Source organism: Pan troglodytes, chromosome 5, assembly GCF_028858775.2.
Source record: "Pan troglodytes isolate AG18354 chromosome 5, NHGRI_mPanTro3-v2.0_pri, whole genome shotgun sequence".
Classification (NCBI taxonomy): Eukaryota; Metazoa; Chordata; class Mammalia; order Primates; family Hominidae; genus Pan; species Pan troglodytes.
The window spans coordinates 133,001,020-133,017,461 of record NC_072403.2 but is presented as its reverse complement, the minus strand read 5'-3'; the positions used below and the strand labels follow the sequence as shown (position 1 = coordinate 133,017,461).

Below are 16,442 nucleotides of genomic sequence, written 5' to 3'. Positions count from 1 at the left end.
CTTATTCAACTTTGAAATCATCATATGAATAGAGTTCAATGAATAAAATCATTTCATTTTTGTCCTAAGCCATTAAAATATTATGAGATAGAGCTTGTCAGCTACAATTGCTGAAAAGCATATGTTATTCCTCTTTGATTTTGGACTTTTCACCCGTTGAACACTAATTGTTCTCCAAGAATTATATTCTTAAAATGTACTTGTTTGTGGAATAGGGTTCATTTAGTTAATATAGGTTAGAGTTAATATCCTGGATATAATTAAGGGACAATTTTACATAGTGAGTAAAGTGTACTTGTTATTTAAAGCATAACATTGACTCTACAAATTTATTTATTGTCAACAACAACAACAAAAAACTCAAAACCACAACAAACTCTGGGTTGCATATTAATTATATTGTACCTGTTTATATCCATTTCAGGGGTATTAGATGCAAGCCTAGTGGCATTATCAAACCAGCCTAGAAAATAACCATTTTATCACTTCCAAGCCAGATAGGTCAAGCCTTCTTTTGATATTGGTTGCCTTGAATAGATACCATCAGTTGCAAAGCATATAAAACACATAATATGTCCTGATTTTGAATGAGCTATGCATTGATCCTAGCCTTAGAACCCACTAATACTTTTTTTTTGTTATGCATAAAGAACAAAGGTAAGGTATTATAGCATAATTAGTGATATTTTTCTTTCAGTTTTGAAATCATTTAGCAAATTCTGAAATAATTCTTAGAGGATCTAAAGAAAACAGATGATCCTTTTTCAGTTTTATATTGACTAGGTTCTTAGCTAAGCTATTAAAGTTTAATTTGCATCAGAAACAGTGTTATGAATACTAAAACAGTATGCATTTGAATTGAACTCCCTTAGAGTGTATCTGTGAAGTTCAGATGACTTTTATCTACTAGTTCTGTGATTTAAGGATGCATTGTCACATATTATTCTGACCTTTAATATCCTAATTATTCTTTTGTTTATTACAGCCTTAATAGAATTACTTGAAAAATTTGTGCTTCATCTCACTGAAAGCCCATCTGAATGCTACTTCCCTTCAGTGGAGTATACAGGTACATTTTAAACATTTTGAAGTTTGAAAAAGACTCAGTATGTAACTAGATAATTAATGGAGATGTGTAATGATATTACAGATAGGCAGTTTTCTCATCCTAACAATCTCTTACTTGGTGCCATATACATTCCAGATATCATTAAGCCTCTTTTCTTTGTAAATGTCTAGGTTTCCTTGTAACTCTGTGATTCTTTCTTGAGCTTTCTTTTTCTCTCTCTATCCACTAAAAGTTGTTTTGCCTTAAGCAATGTCTTCTATTCTTCTGATTCTATCCATTATTCCCTAGTGGTCTCCTCTGCTTATACTGTTTTACCTATCTCTCATATATTGATGATTTCAAAATTTACATCGTTCACTCAAAGATCTACTATAGGCTTTATTCTTATATTTCCAGTGGCCTAGTAAGTAAACATCACCTGGATATGCCACAGAATCCCTCAAACTCACTATGTCTCACAAAAGATACATGCATTTGTCTGGGTCGGTGTGATGGGCATGCTAGCCTGTGTCCCACAGCAGATACTCAGAGGGCCCAGTCTCAGCCCTGGCTTCTTCTGCTGCAATCTTAACTGTGCAGGGAATTACTGGGTGACATGTACACCTCTGAGCTGAGACATGTCTCTCCAGCTTCTATCTCATAGCAGATCCCTAGGGTACTAGTATCAGCTCTAGTCTCTTCTACAGCAGTTGGGGAGCTGTCTTTTCAGTGCAGGGACCTGCTAGGAGATGTGTGCATGTCTGAGCCAGCATGATAGGCACATGAGGCTCCATCTCACAGCAGAACTTGAGGAGCGTAGTATCAGCTCTGACGCCCCCGTTGCAACTGAGGAACTACCCCCACTTGTGCAGAGACCTGCTGGCTTACACATCCCTGTCTGAGCCAACGAGATAGCCTATCAGCCTCCTTCCTACAGGAGATACCGAGGGGCCTAGTCTCAACTCCAGTCTTCCTTATACAGAGACCTGCTGGGAAGCGCACCTATCTGGGGCTTACAGTCATCTGGACTCTGATTCCTGGCCAGAGTTCCTGCATAGCTCCAGTGCTCTCTTTGGATCTTCCCCATGTCTTTCTGGGCTGGAAAGCTATGTCAATCTCAGGCCTTGCAAAACATGCAGCAAGCCTGGGCTTAGAATGTTCTCTAGATGGGTACAATAGTTGCAGGCTCAGTCTGCTTAGTCTGCTTAGAATCCCCGGAAGGCCCTCTAGAAAGATAGGCACAAATAAAGCTAGACTGCAAAGAGTAAAATAAATACATAATTCTGCAGCATGTAGATATCATCGGGTGTCCACAAGTATTAAGAACATTCATGGAAATACGACCTCACCAAATGGACAAAATGAGATGCCAAAGACCAATCATAAAATGACAGAGATGTGTGATCTCACAAAGATTTCTAAATTGTTTTAAGGAAGTTCAACATACTTCAAGAAAACACTAAGATCAATTCAGAAACTTATCAGAGAAATTTAATAGAGAGATTGAAATCATTCTTAAAAATTAAGCAGAAATCCTGGAACTGAAAAATAGAATGATTGAAAGGAAAATGAAAAAATGTAATAAAGAGCATCAACAGCAGAATTGATCACACAGAAGAAAAAAAATCAGTGAGCTTGAAGACAATTTGAAAATACATAGTCTGAGGAGAAAAAATGATGAAAAGGAATAAAGAAAGCTTATAGGATATATAACAACATCAAAAAAACAAATATTTGAGTTATTGTAATTAAAGAGAGAACTGAGAAAGACAAGGGCTAGAAAGTTTATTCCAGGAAAAATAACAGAAATATTTCCAAACCTGGAAAAATGTACAGATGACTAGATACAAGAAGGTCAAAGGTCAACAATTAGATTCCACTCAAATAAGAATACCCCAATACATATTATAATCAAACTCTCAAAAGTCAAAAGACAAAGAGAAGATCCTGAAAACAGTGAGAGAAAATAAGCAAATAATATATTAGAGAGCTCCAATATGCCTGACAACAGATACTTTACAGGACAAGAATGGGTAGGACAATATACTCAAAATGTTGGGAAAAAAAGTAAAAAATAAAAAACATGTAAACCAAGAATACCATATCCAGGAAAGCTATCCTTAAGAAATGAAGGAGAATAAGACTTTCCCAGACAAACAAATGTTGAGGGAACTTATCACTTTCAGACCTACATACAAGAAGTGCTAAAGGGAGTTTTAAAATGGAAAGAAAAGGATGCTAACATGATTATTGCACTAATATTTAGTCATGGTATGTTAACCACTTAATCTTTACTAAGAAGACTAAAAGACAAACTATTAAAAACTGATAACTACAACAATTTTTTAAGGGATAGGCAATATAAATAATATAAATTGTGAAGTCAAAAATTCAAAATGGTGGTAGAAAGGAATTAATGTGTATAGTTTTTTTTGTTTGTTTTTGCAATCAAGTTATCTTTTTAAAATAACATCACAATAACTATAGGAAGGCTTTGTAAGCCTCATGGTAAACACAAACAAAAAAAAACCTATAATAGATACCCAAAAAAAATACTAGCAGAAAAAAATAAATGCAAAAGAAGGTAGTAAGAAAGGATAGAGGAAGAGAGGAGTCACACAATAACTAGTAAACAAGTAATAAAATGGTTATTATTAATAGTAACATTGAATGTAAACAGACTGAATTTTTCTATTGAAAGATACAAAATGGCTGAATATCAAAACAGGACCTAACTATATACTTCTACAAGAAACTCACTCCACTTATCAAGACTCACATAGACTGAAAATGAAGTAATGGAAAAAGATATTTTATGCCAATGGCAGCCATAAAAGGATAGGAGTAACTATACTTATATCAGATGAAATAGACTTTAAGGCAAAGACTATAAAAAGAGACCAAAAAGGTCATTATATAATGGTAAAGGGATCACTTCAGTGAGAGGATATAACAGTAATAAATATACATGCACCTAACACTGGAGCACCCAGATTCATAAAACAAATATTGCTAGACTTTATGTGAGAGATTAACTGCAATACAGCTGTAGAGGACTTCACTCTACTTTTGGCCAAGGATAGATCATCCAGGGAAAAACTATAGAATCGTTTCAATAGATGCTGAAAATGCATTTGATACAATTCAACATCATTTATAATAAAAAACTGTTAACAAATTGGGTATAGAAGGAACATACCTCAACACAGTAAAGCCCATATGTGATAAACTCACAGCTAACATCATACTGAGTGAGGAAAAATAGAAAGCTTTTCCATTAAGATCTGTAACAAGAGAAGTTGTCATAATAACCTTTTTAGTTGATATCTCTACTTGGAGTCTGGTTCTTTTTCAAAGGTGCTCTTTACACTGCTCTCAGAGTGATCTTTGACATGTAAATCTAACCCACTCATTCCTCTGCCATTTCTCACCATTGACCATAGCATAAAGTCTCAGCTTATTATCATGGTACCCATGATCTTACATTATCCTGCCCCTTCCTTTTCTCAAGCATCATACTTTCTTTCCATGCAGAACACTAAACTCTTCACATCACTCCCAACTACCCCCTGTCCCAGACACACATGTGTTCATTATGCAACAAATTATCCAGTATTAGGTACTGACACTGTGACAGAAAAAGTCTTCTGCTCATGGAGTTTACTTTCTAGTGGGAAGACAGAAAATAAGTAGAATATTCAGTAAGTTAAAAGGTGTAATGATAAATGAGGAAATACACAACAGAAAAAGGATCTGGGAAGTTTTAGTTAGGAGTGAAGATTAAAGTATTAAATAGTTTTCATATAAAGTTTTATTGATGATGCTTTTTTTTTTTTTTTTTTTTTTTACCACAGTTCAGCAGGGGATGTGCAGGCAAGATATATGGGTATTTTCAGGGCAAGAGAGTGCTAACAAATGGCCACAAAGGAGACTAATATGGCTAGAAAGGAGTAAAGGAGAGGAATTGGTGGTGTTAAAAGTCAGATAGGAGAGCATGATACAGGATCTTGAAAGTCATTGCAGGGTTTTGAACATAGGCATGACATGCTAATTTGCATTTTATAAGAGCATTGTGGCTGTGGTGTTGAGAAATGACTGAAGGAAGAGAAACGACTGAAGCAGGGAAATGAGTTAAGAGGCTATTGAAAAACAGGAATGGCTGAGATGAGGATGTCAGTAATGGAGACGGTGAGAAGTTTTTGGATTCTGGATATATTTTAAAACTAGGGCCAACAGAATTGGTTAACAGATTGAATGTGGGGTATGAGAGAAAGAAAGGAGTCAAGGAGGACAACAAGCTATTTTTCTGAGTTACTAGGAGGATGGAATGATTGTACATTGAGAGGAAGAATAGGAAAGGAAGGGGATATTAGGTGCTGGCTTTTTTGTTGTTTGAGATACTTGTTGGACATTCAAGTAAATATGCTTTATACATTCTGGACATGTGAATCGAGTTTAGAGGAAAAGTGTGGGCTACAAATACAAATTACTAAGCCATCAGCTTGGTATATAAAGCCAATACATCTCATTGTAATTTCTTTCTCAAATTCTGACTTAGTGTCTAATTCTTCTCATTCCTGTAAATTTCTTTAGGGTTGTTTTTATGTTTTACCTATCATTTCATTCTCTGCACCTAGAACAATAACGTCAATAAATGTTTGTCAAATAAAGGAAAGAATGGATAAAAGAATGATGGAGGAAGGCTTTATAAAATGTGTCAATTAGTGTCTTAATTTAATAGGCAATAGAGTAAACCATTTAAGATTTCTGAGCAGAAACTTTACTTGATTCACCTGTACCTTACAAAGATTATTTGATAATAGTAACTGTGTAAAGGAAAAAAATGGAGTACAGAAATGAAGTTTTCCACGGATGAATATCCAATACTTAAGGGGCAGTGAATAAAGAGACAGTGAAGAAAGTAGAGTTAGCATATACTACTGATAACAGATCATCTTTCCTGTAAGGGTGATATGATTTCTTCTTTTGCTGAAGAAACCATCATTCAAATATGTGTTATTTATTCAAGTTAGACATATCTTTCTAGCCTTATTACCATTAACTGCCCAAACACATTCTGCGCATTTGCCTCACTAAATTTTTGCTCCTGTTGTTCCTTCTAGATGGATGCTTCCCTCTCCATGACATCCACATGATAATGCCCGACTCACCTGTAAAGTTTCAGCTAGAATGTAACCTCTCTTATTCCTAAGCAGGATTCTCTCTTCTCTGCTCCTACTGCATTCACTTTAAAGTACCATTTTGATAGTTTTATTATATTGTATATGGCTAAATTGTTACATTAGGTGTCAAACTCCTATGTATCTTCAATATGAGATTTAATTATATATATATATACACATACTATATTCACATCTATATTCAAAGAAACGTATTATAGTTCTGTAACAATTCTAAATATCTAACAATTCACATAATTAGATATATGTGAATATACAGATGACCCTATACTTATTTACACATAATGATATCTAATGCAAACCTGGGAAAGGGGTAAAAGAGACCTAAGAGAATTAAAACAAAGAAATGAGAAGAAAATACAAGATACTATTAAACGAAAGTTAAGGTAGGTGAAAGGAATTGATATCTATTGATCACCTCTTTTAAATTAGGTATTATGTTGAGGCACTTGATATACCTTGTGTCATTCAACCCTATAACTGTTCTCTGAACTAGACATAATCATCATATTTAAAATGAGGAAATTGAGGCATAGAGGAAAGAAAACATAAATTGGGAAGAGATTTTAAAGGAAAGCATTTGTGAAGAAAATTATAATCTTATGAATGAACATAAAAATTTATGTGAAAAACATACAGCTATTAATGGTTAAGTTGGAAAGTAATAGGAAACGAGTAAGAAGTGTGATAGTCAAGGAAATTTGCATGACCAAAGTGGGCATTTCTTTAGACTTAAGCATAATAATCGCCAATTCATATAGCTCTCTTTTGCACATTGCTTTATTGGACCATATTTTCTGTAGAAAATCTAAAATTAAAATTATATTGTATATATTACCTAAATATTCAGCAAAACTGATTGCTCAGTGTGCATGCATTACTGCCCTCTGTTATGTTTCTAAATTATGCCGAGTGAGATCTCAGATGTCGGCTTTGTTGAATGTATTAGCTAGGCAGATAAACCCTGAATGCGGATTTAAATTCCTTAAAGGTTCCAGCTGAAGCTATTCACCAGTCTTATAGTAAAGCCAAAAAATGAAGTGACTTTCTGTTGATTGATTGTTTAATATTTATTATTTTGATATACTGAGCTTGTTGCTAGTACATTGTTTTCTTCCCAAGGCTTTAGGTATTCTCATCCTTTATAAAGTATTTTTTTGGCTGGTGGAACAATGATTTTTTTATTATAGAATTTCACTCTATTTGCTTTAAATTAAAAATTGTTTTGATATAAAATGTTTTAAAACAAATACTGGGTAGATGTATTCAATGTTTTTTTAGGTTTCTGGAAATGAGAAATTGATTATCTTTTAAGAAATGACAGCCTTCTAAACCCTAAGGTAGTTGAAATTAGAATTACACAATCATCCATCTGTTGTTAGCTCCCTCAGGATTTCAATCCATTATAAAATTTGCAAATCTGGAAAAATCAAATTAGTTTGGCTGTTTATCCCTTTAAAGAAAGAGGAAAGAACAAACAGATAAACTTCTGCACATTTGCAGTTTGTAAATTCATATAGGTATCTTTCCATATCTTAACAGACATTTCCTTTTTGTTGGTTCAATTCCCTGGAACAAGTTGGGATTTTTTTTCTAGTGTAATTGCTTCTTTGAAATGATAAATTAAATGGCCCTTTCAGGGTGATGTGTATTTTTATTTCTTTTCTCTTCGTAATGCTAGTTAATCAAAATGTTAGAAAAAAAATCAACATTTTGCTTGTTTCACCTTTTGATTATTAAAATATAGTTTTAAATTTAATTAAATACACTTAAACACCTTTTATATTTTCTTTGAAAAGCAAAAATGCTCTCTTCTATCTTACATTTATGAAACGTTTGTGAGTAAACCACAGTGTGTGATAATTGCAAAGAGATATTTAATATGAACCTTTCCTCAGGAAGGAAAAATAGGACATATACCTAAAATTAGGAATTAAACAAATTGCAGCATATAGTAAGGTAGAAAATAAAAGAAACAGTTTTTCAGCTGGCTACTTGGTTTCAGGCAATGTGCTTTTTAATATGCTATTTGAATTTGGTAATTGTCAATGAAGGGTTTTATTTTAAGGGGGCCACAGGTGTCCAGTAGAAAATGACATCAGTGTCAAATTGGTGCCATCATGGAAAATAAGAGGAGGAAGCGTTAATAGAGAGCAGGCGTAGTACTTGTGCTGCCTCCTGGGATATTAGAATGGAAAGAAGCAAGAGAAGAGGGGAAAAGTCTTCCAGGCAGGGGTAATTGCATAATCAAGACATGGAAATGCTATTTTTCCCAAATTACACTGACTACATCAATTAGGAGGCTGAGACATGTACAGTCGACTGGTCACAAGGTACTGAATTCTGTGGTAGTGAGAACTGAATAAAATGCATGGATACAATTACATATTAGAAAAGAAGCAACAGAACTTACAGACTGACTTTGGGAAAGGAAGCAGGGAGGAAGAAATGTAGTCCGTTGATTCCTTTGGGTAGTAAGAGTTTTCTTAATTTAGGACAGGTAAGGGAGGGCATTAGGAGAGTCAGTAAGCAGCCAACCAGTAACTGCCTCTCCAACCATGGATTTGTCCTCCAGTGGAGAAATTCTTTACTCTTCTGAAAATTTATTTTTTTCCATACTATTAGGAGCCAGGCAGAATAGATTTGATTTCTTCTACTGCTGTTGTTTATGCTAGCTTTGCAAACCAAAAACAGAACAGAATGCATGACCCACACTGAGTGATATCAGTTCATGTGACATAAATTTTGTCAACTCATTTTATTTTGAAACTATTGCATTTATAGTTAAAAGTATTGGTTATTTTGAATAATTTAATGATTAACTCTAGCTTAGATTGAATTAAGCATTGTTAGTAAGTGGGTAAGTATGATGCTATACATGTCATTAGCATGTATAGCATCATACATTATTATTTTCATTATTCTTTTCACAGTGACTTCAGGGAGTGGGAGCTATCTCTTCTATGTGTTACTTGATTTTAATATACAGAAAATATTTTTAAGTCTATGTCTGTTTTCTTCTCCATCTTGCTTCTAGTTTGATATTTAAAGTATAATTTCTTTTGTTGCTATTCATTGGATGTTGGTTCATTCATTTACTCATTCATTCATTCGTTGTTTATTAAGTATGTGTTATGTATCCTACACACTGTTTTTCCTAGATCAATTAATTACTCGTTACCAGCCATGCATATGGATCAAAATCCTCTGAAGACGTCCATTTTTAAAATTATTTAATTTTACTTATTCATTTTTCCCCATCGATTTTATTTTTGAGATTTCAGTTCCTGCTTTATAAGTTAATGTAGTCCAGAGTTTTGTATAATAAAAGTTTCTTCCACCTAACTTTTGTTGTCTGAGATGTATTTGGAATATAAAATTTGCTTGCTAAGTTATCATTGTGTATCAATGATATACAGTGATTTATTGTATATTGATACTGTATATCAAATATAATACAAATTTAAAATGGAAACCTCTTTTTTTTTGTTTTTGTCTTTTTGAGATGGACTCTCACTCTGTCACGCAGGCTGGAGTTCAGTGGCATGATCTCAGCCCACTCCCACCACTGTCTCCCAGGTTCAGGCAATTATTCTGCTTCAGCCTCCCAAGCATCTGGGATTACAGACATGTGCCACCACACCTGGCTAATTTTTGTATTTTTAGTAGAGACCAGGTTTCACCATGTTGGCGAGGCTGGTCTTGAACTCATGACCTCAGGTAATCCATCCCTCTCAGCCTCCCAAAGTGCTGGGATTACAGGCTTGTGCCACCAAGCCTGACTTGAAGCCCCTTTTTAAATATATGCCCCTAACCCATTTTCTGATGTCTTCATTGCTGCTTTGGGGAAGTTTTTATTCCTTGCATATTTTTATCTGCATAGTTTTGTTCATACCAAAGTTATATACATCTCTTTCACATCAGTGATTTTTTAAAATGGATATTCGATGTTTGTTTTGGTATGCCAACACCTCCATATATTCTCATTTAAAAGCTTTTTTGAGAATTTGCTACACTACATTAAAGTGAAATTTGGATAGTGTTGTATAACTGTCCAATTGTAACTCTATCTAAATTTAACTTTTATTCCTTCAAATGTAAATCTCAACTTTATTGTATAACAAATAAACTGTAGAGGCCTTTAAAAATACAAATGACTGGACATTCCCTCTTGGCAATCTTATTTAGTAGTCTGGAGTCGAGTCTATTTATCTTTAGTTTTAAAAAGTTCCTCAGAAGATGAACCACCATAGTTTAGAACCATTATCTGTTGAAATGTTCAGAGTTAATTTTTTACTCTGAAGATACAGTGTCATAAAGTTTTAGAGAGGGTCTAGACTTTGGAAATTATTTGTACAACTCTAGGAAAGTGAAAGGACTCATCTCAGGCCTCACAACTAGACCACTATGTAAGAACTCTTTTCTTTCACAGGGAAGAACTATTTAACACATCCAATTCCTTTGGACAACTCCTCTCACCTTGCTGCATAACTTTATTACATTCTTCACTGATGTGCTAGGTCAGTGTTTCCTGATAGAATCCACTGTGGTCTGTGGAACACATCATGATGGGAATGCCCATTCTTAACACCTTTCTCCACCCACTGCACACTCATCCTTTACCAGTAAGATATCTATCTATATCATACTTTCCAGAAGAGAAAAAACATTAGTATTACTATAGGCACACAGATCTATATGTTAAGGTTCAACTTAAATACCACTTCTTCCTAGCTAGACATAATCTTTTCATCTTCTGAATTCATGTAACACTTTATCTGTATCATTCCTATTTCATATAGGGCTTTAAAATACCTTTATCAGAGTTATCTATATACACATTTGATCTCTGACACTACTTGGACAGGTTTTTAGGGAATGAGGTATGATTTATCTTTTATCCCTCATAGCTTCTTGCATGGTGTTCCATACTTACTATATCAGAGATGATTTACTAAGGGGATGAATGAGCCTGGAAGTGAAATAGATTATACTGATAGTATGAGAAACACCAATGTGTAATGAAGGAAAAAAAAAAGACTTCATGATATTCTGAAAACCTAGGTTTTGGTCTTCTCTACCACTAGATAACTATGTGATGAGTCTCTTAATTGTGTGTGCATGCATTGTGTGTTCATGTGTTTGTGTGTATGTATGCATGCTACAGTTTTCTCAGCCAGAAATTGAAAGTTTCAGCTAGACCCTGAATGCTATTTAGTTGTGCCTTTGAGGGTTCACTGTTAGTTTGGTCCTCTACTGTTCTCAAGAACTAATCCAGACTTTCAGCCTCACCTGCAGTCCTCTGTACTATGCTATTTCTATTCTGAAATGGACTTTGTAGATAATATAAGCAAACTAATCACTATCTTATTTATAAGAAATAAATGAAAAGTGATTCATTATGAAATGTTTGGATATATTACAGTATAAAATATAACTAACCCTTTCTTCACTTTTGGTTAGATGATTACAACAACTACTTCGCAAAGAAAACTTGGCCTGCAGGAAGAAATTCATTCATTCTACCCTCATACATTACCATACATTAAAAGTGGAACACTGATTACTTAAAGATTAGTATCAGGAAGGAAATAACTATTCTTGTATATATTTGTAATTCAGAGTTTTATGTATGCATTGCATGATGAAAGTAGTATTTCTAGACCACTTTTTGGGTCAATGGCTCTTTTTATTCTGAGAGCCAAGTAAAATAGATTGTTTTAAAACTACTATTGTTATGTATTTAATATGTTTTCCAATGCTTTTTATGGGAAAAAGTTATTTGTAAAAAGTTTTCTGTTAATTCCTTTGAAAATGTAACTGACAGTTCCTAAAAGAATAAATTCATCAGTGTTTTCAAAATTCACATTAAAATATGTAAAAATATTGCTTTCATCAATTTTCAATTAAAATGTGATTATTATGCAAACTTTTATACACTTTATAACTCAGTTTTCTATTGTCTTTAGCTACTGATGCAAATGTGAAGAATGAAAGTCTTTCATCTGTGCAGCAGCTTGGCATTAAAATGACTGTCAGGTATATTATAGGGAAATAGCTCCCTTGTGCATTTCTAGAATTTGTTTTATCTGCCTCATATGTGCTCAGTAGTATTTAATTTAACAACCAACTATTTTGTATACTTTAAATGCAGAGTTTATCATTCGGAAAATGACTTTGTTTTTGAGGATATTGGCACATGATTAAATTACCTCTCTAGGTAAATCAGTTACAGTTCATTGTTATTCCAGAGGCCAATTACAGTGTGTTTAAGCCCTCATGACTATCAGGTTTTTTACAAAAATAACATTGTAAAAGTCAGCACGTTGGTAACACAGTCATACTATTTTCTAGAATATGATTAATTCCATGGTGATGAGTACAAAAGTACCTGAAGGACAGATGCAGAAGTTAAAATTAAAAAACTTATTGCAGTTTGAATTTTTAATACTCAAGTTGTAATTTTGAAAAGAAACAGGTAAGCTAAACAGTGAGCAGAGAGTTAAGGACTGAAACCTTGAAACTTCCCTTTCTTGCTTATTAAATGGGGATTTTAACATTCCCATTTTACTTATAGGGTCATCTTCAGAATCAAATTTTAAAAAGATACATGTAAGATTTGTTTAAAAAGCTGGGTATTTTTATAAATTCACAGCATGATGAAAGTGATTTTTTTAATAATTTGAACTTACATGCCTGTATCACATAGGGCATATGATTCTCTTAATTATGTTTTGTGATGTTGTGCCTGCTTTTTATACAAATATTTTATAATGCCCTATTGCTATTCTGAAATGGACTTCGTAGATAATATAAGCAGGCTAGTCACCTATTTTTTAACTCAATATAATATCTTATTTGTAAGAAATAAGCGAAGTTATTATGAAATGTTTGAATATATTACAGTATAAGATATAGCTGGCATCCAAGTGTAAAATCATTGTGACTCCAGCAGCTACAAATACAGACGGATTTTTCTTTCGTGCCTCAAATACTACAGTGTGGCCACAAGCAAAGAGATTTTGTGTGTGTGTGTGTGATGGAATCTCGCTCTGTCACCCAGGCTGGAGTGCAGTGGCACGATCTCGGCTTACTGCAGCCTCTGCCTCCCAGGTTCAGGCGATTCTCCTGCCTCAGGCTGCTGAGTAGCTGGGATTACAGGTGCATGCCACCATGCCCAGCTAATTTTTGTATTTTTAGCAGAGATGGGTTTTCACCATGTTGGTCAGGCTGGTCTCAAACTCCTGACCTCATGATCCACCCACCTCGGCCTCCCAAAGTGCTGGGATTACGGGTGTGAGCCACCAAGTCTCTTTAAAAAGAGACTTTTTAAAAAATGGTGAACAATTATTTGTAAGGTTTCAAAAGTACAGAAGTACAAAAGAAAAATTACAAAAGCACTACCTTTGCTTGATTTATACATAGTTGCATTGTATGTATACTAAAAAGTACAGAAGTTTTTGTAAGACAGAACTAGTTTCAGACAATTATAAACAACTTTTTCATCCATACCAGTAACAAATAGGACATTTGCAAGTTGCTGTTCAGGACTCTCCCATGTCTAATCACCTGGCCCTTGCTCATTAAGTACCAGTAGTGCCCCCTAGTCACTATGACAATCAAAAATAGTCCTACAAATTTCCAGAGTGGCCCCTGAGGGAAGTACCACCTCCATTTAGGACCATTAGACTGTTTGAACTCTAAAGGTACTTCTAGACTCAACATTTTGTAAAACTAACCTGTCAACATTCCATGTTTTAGATTAAGTTCAGGAAAAAATGCTTATATTATACGTTTCATCTACAGGATATCATCATGTTCTCTCATTACTGTTTCATCTTCCTTTAAAATTATCAGTATTTGCCAGATGAATACTGTTAATCCAAATATATCATAATCATCAGAAACATATATTGAGAGCTAATCTTTCATAAGTGCTCTGTATAACATAGTTATGCTAAAAGAAGTAATTTTAAAACATTCAATGCAAGACCTAATATGTTTTATGTTTTGTGGGCTTTTAATATAGGTATGGCAAATTCCTCAATCTCTTAAAAGATGGTGCAGAAAATGATCTTACCTGGGTTTTAAAGCATTGTGAGAGATTCCTGAAACAGCAGCAAACTTCCATAAAATCTTCTCTTCATATCCTTTTTGAGTATATTCACAATAGCTTAATTTTTTTCACATATTTTTCATGATTCTTTGATGATATACCTTGACACATTTATAGTAAAGTAGTACTTTAAGCTATATTAGTGATTTGTTATGATATATTCTTACAGTATTTTATTCTGTATTTTAAATATGAATTTTGTTAAATTGAGTTGTAATCATTATATTTAGTCTCATTCATTGAATCTTAAACTGAATAAAGACATTAGAATGTATTTTCAGACATGTCTAAGAATATTTAAAAACTAGGTTTCATAAATTCAGAATAAGAATGTCTGCCTTTTTATTTAATATATCCATTTTATTTACAGAATTTTAATATTTTATCTTACAAAATATTGTAAAGTTTTCTTAACTGTATTTTTCAGTCTGCCTGCAAGGGAATTATGCTGGCCATGACTGGTTTGTATCTTCTCTGTTCATGATAATGTTGGGAGACAAAGAAAAAACATTCCAATTTCTTCGTCAATTTTCCAGGCTTCTGACTTCTGCTTTTCTTTGGTTGCCAAGGCTACATATTTCTGTAAGACTTCAATCTGTTTTTAAAGGAGGGTTTGAAATTTTAAGAACATTATACTTACATACACTGGGGCATAATTTTATTTGTGAAGGACTTTGTAATAAATTATACTCATTTTTCTACTTGAATGTTTTTTGACTAATTCTCTTCGATTATATAGATTTGACATTTTCTCAAATACTTGGTGTCTTACCTAATAGTAACTGAATGATTTATATTAGAAGCATCTTCATGAAGTAGAAACATGATAATGAAATTAAAATGATAGTTATATCAGTTAAATTCTGCACCTAAAAAGAGAACTATTGACTTGTGTTTTGTATTGTTGCTTGGTTAAAAAGAATCTCTGGCTGATTATGGTATAAGAAAATCATTTATTAGGAAGATATTGTAACTATTTTCTATAGAAAATTATATACATTTTGTAAATCTATACTGAGTGTTTATTAAAGTATCGTAATGTATTTTAAAAGATTTTACTAGTTTTATGCAATCTCAGAGGTTACTTTAGAGGTAAGTATATCCCTCAATCAATTTATAATGTTTATGTTTATTTTATTTATTTGTTTATTGCTTGCTGTTAAGATTTCCAACTAGGGGAAACTGCCAAAAATATCAGCTATGCTAATGTTTCTCAAACCTTTTCCATGACATGTTGCATTTGGACAGTGAAATCACATGACAGTCAAGGATAAACTAAGGAGATTGGCAAGTATCTATATGGAGATGAAAATATTCATTAGGTGTTTTTTACAATATATATTTGTGATAAGGAAAATAAAATCAATTCATCATGGAATACAATAAATATTAAAATTTTATAATGTTATGCTTCAAGTAGCTATATACAGTTACTTAAAAAGATCATCCAATTCTTGTTCTTCACCATAATGAGAAATTTTCCTCCCATGAACAGAGAGAAACTAATGGCAAAAAAAGTATGCACTAGTTTTTCTGCAATCAGTAGAACTATTTTCCTGCTGTTAACCAGAATTTGAGTAATTCTATTCCTTTAAACTGTACTTGAAGATTTTAAAACATCTAACAGCCTTTTCTCTTTTTCACTTTCAAATGTAATGTTGAAAATCTTTTGATAATGGGTATGGATTTTGTGTCCAATCATTCATTCTTCTGTGAAATATTTTAAAGTAATGTCTACATTCCACTAGTCTTAACAGTTCTGCCTTTAGTGTTCAGATTATGACACCATCTAAACATCAAGTGAATCATATTGAACCATAATTTTGTAAAGTTGCATTTATACTTTGAGCCTATAAAATCGTACTTTTTTTCATAACATCAACGATCTTGTGTTCTGATAGCATTTCTTTCTATAAAACTGAAAACAAGCAGGACTCCAGCAGCTTGAATTTTATTTGACTTACCATTTTGATAGCATCATTGAATATGGAATATATGAATGGAAGGGAGTGACACATTACTGGCTCGGGGTTTTCGGAATGATCTCTTGATGTAAAGCCTTGACACCTTTCTACTG

General features: G+C 33.3%; 1 protein-coding gene across 5 annotated transcripts in view; it reads left to right on the top strand.

Moving 5' to 3' along the window:
• The window catches only part of TBC1D32 (TBC1 domain family member 32), a 251,985-nt gene that overhangs the window by 204,280 nt on the left and 31,263 nt on the right, over positions 1–16,442 (top strand). For 4 of the 5 annotated variants that reach the window (XM_009451911.5, XM_063813400.1, XM_016956235.4 and 1 more), the window contains 4 exons: positions 986–1,069; positions 12,219–12,288; positions 14,279–14,394; positions 14,793–14,947. In XM_009451911.5, the coding sequence (XP_009450186.3) occupies positions 986–1,069; positions 12,219–12,288; positions 14,279–14,394; positions 14,793–14,947 (425 nt within the window). Of the gene's footprint in view, positions 1–985; positions 1,070–6,171; positions 9,592–12,218; positions 12,289–14,278; positions 14,395–14,792; positions 14,948–16,442 lie in introns of those variants that run through there. The other variant, XM_016956237.4, reaches the window with a different exon arrangement.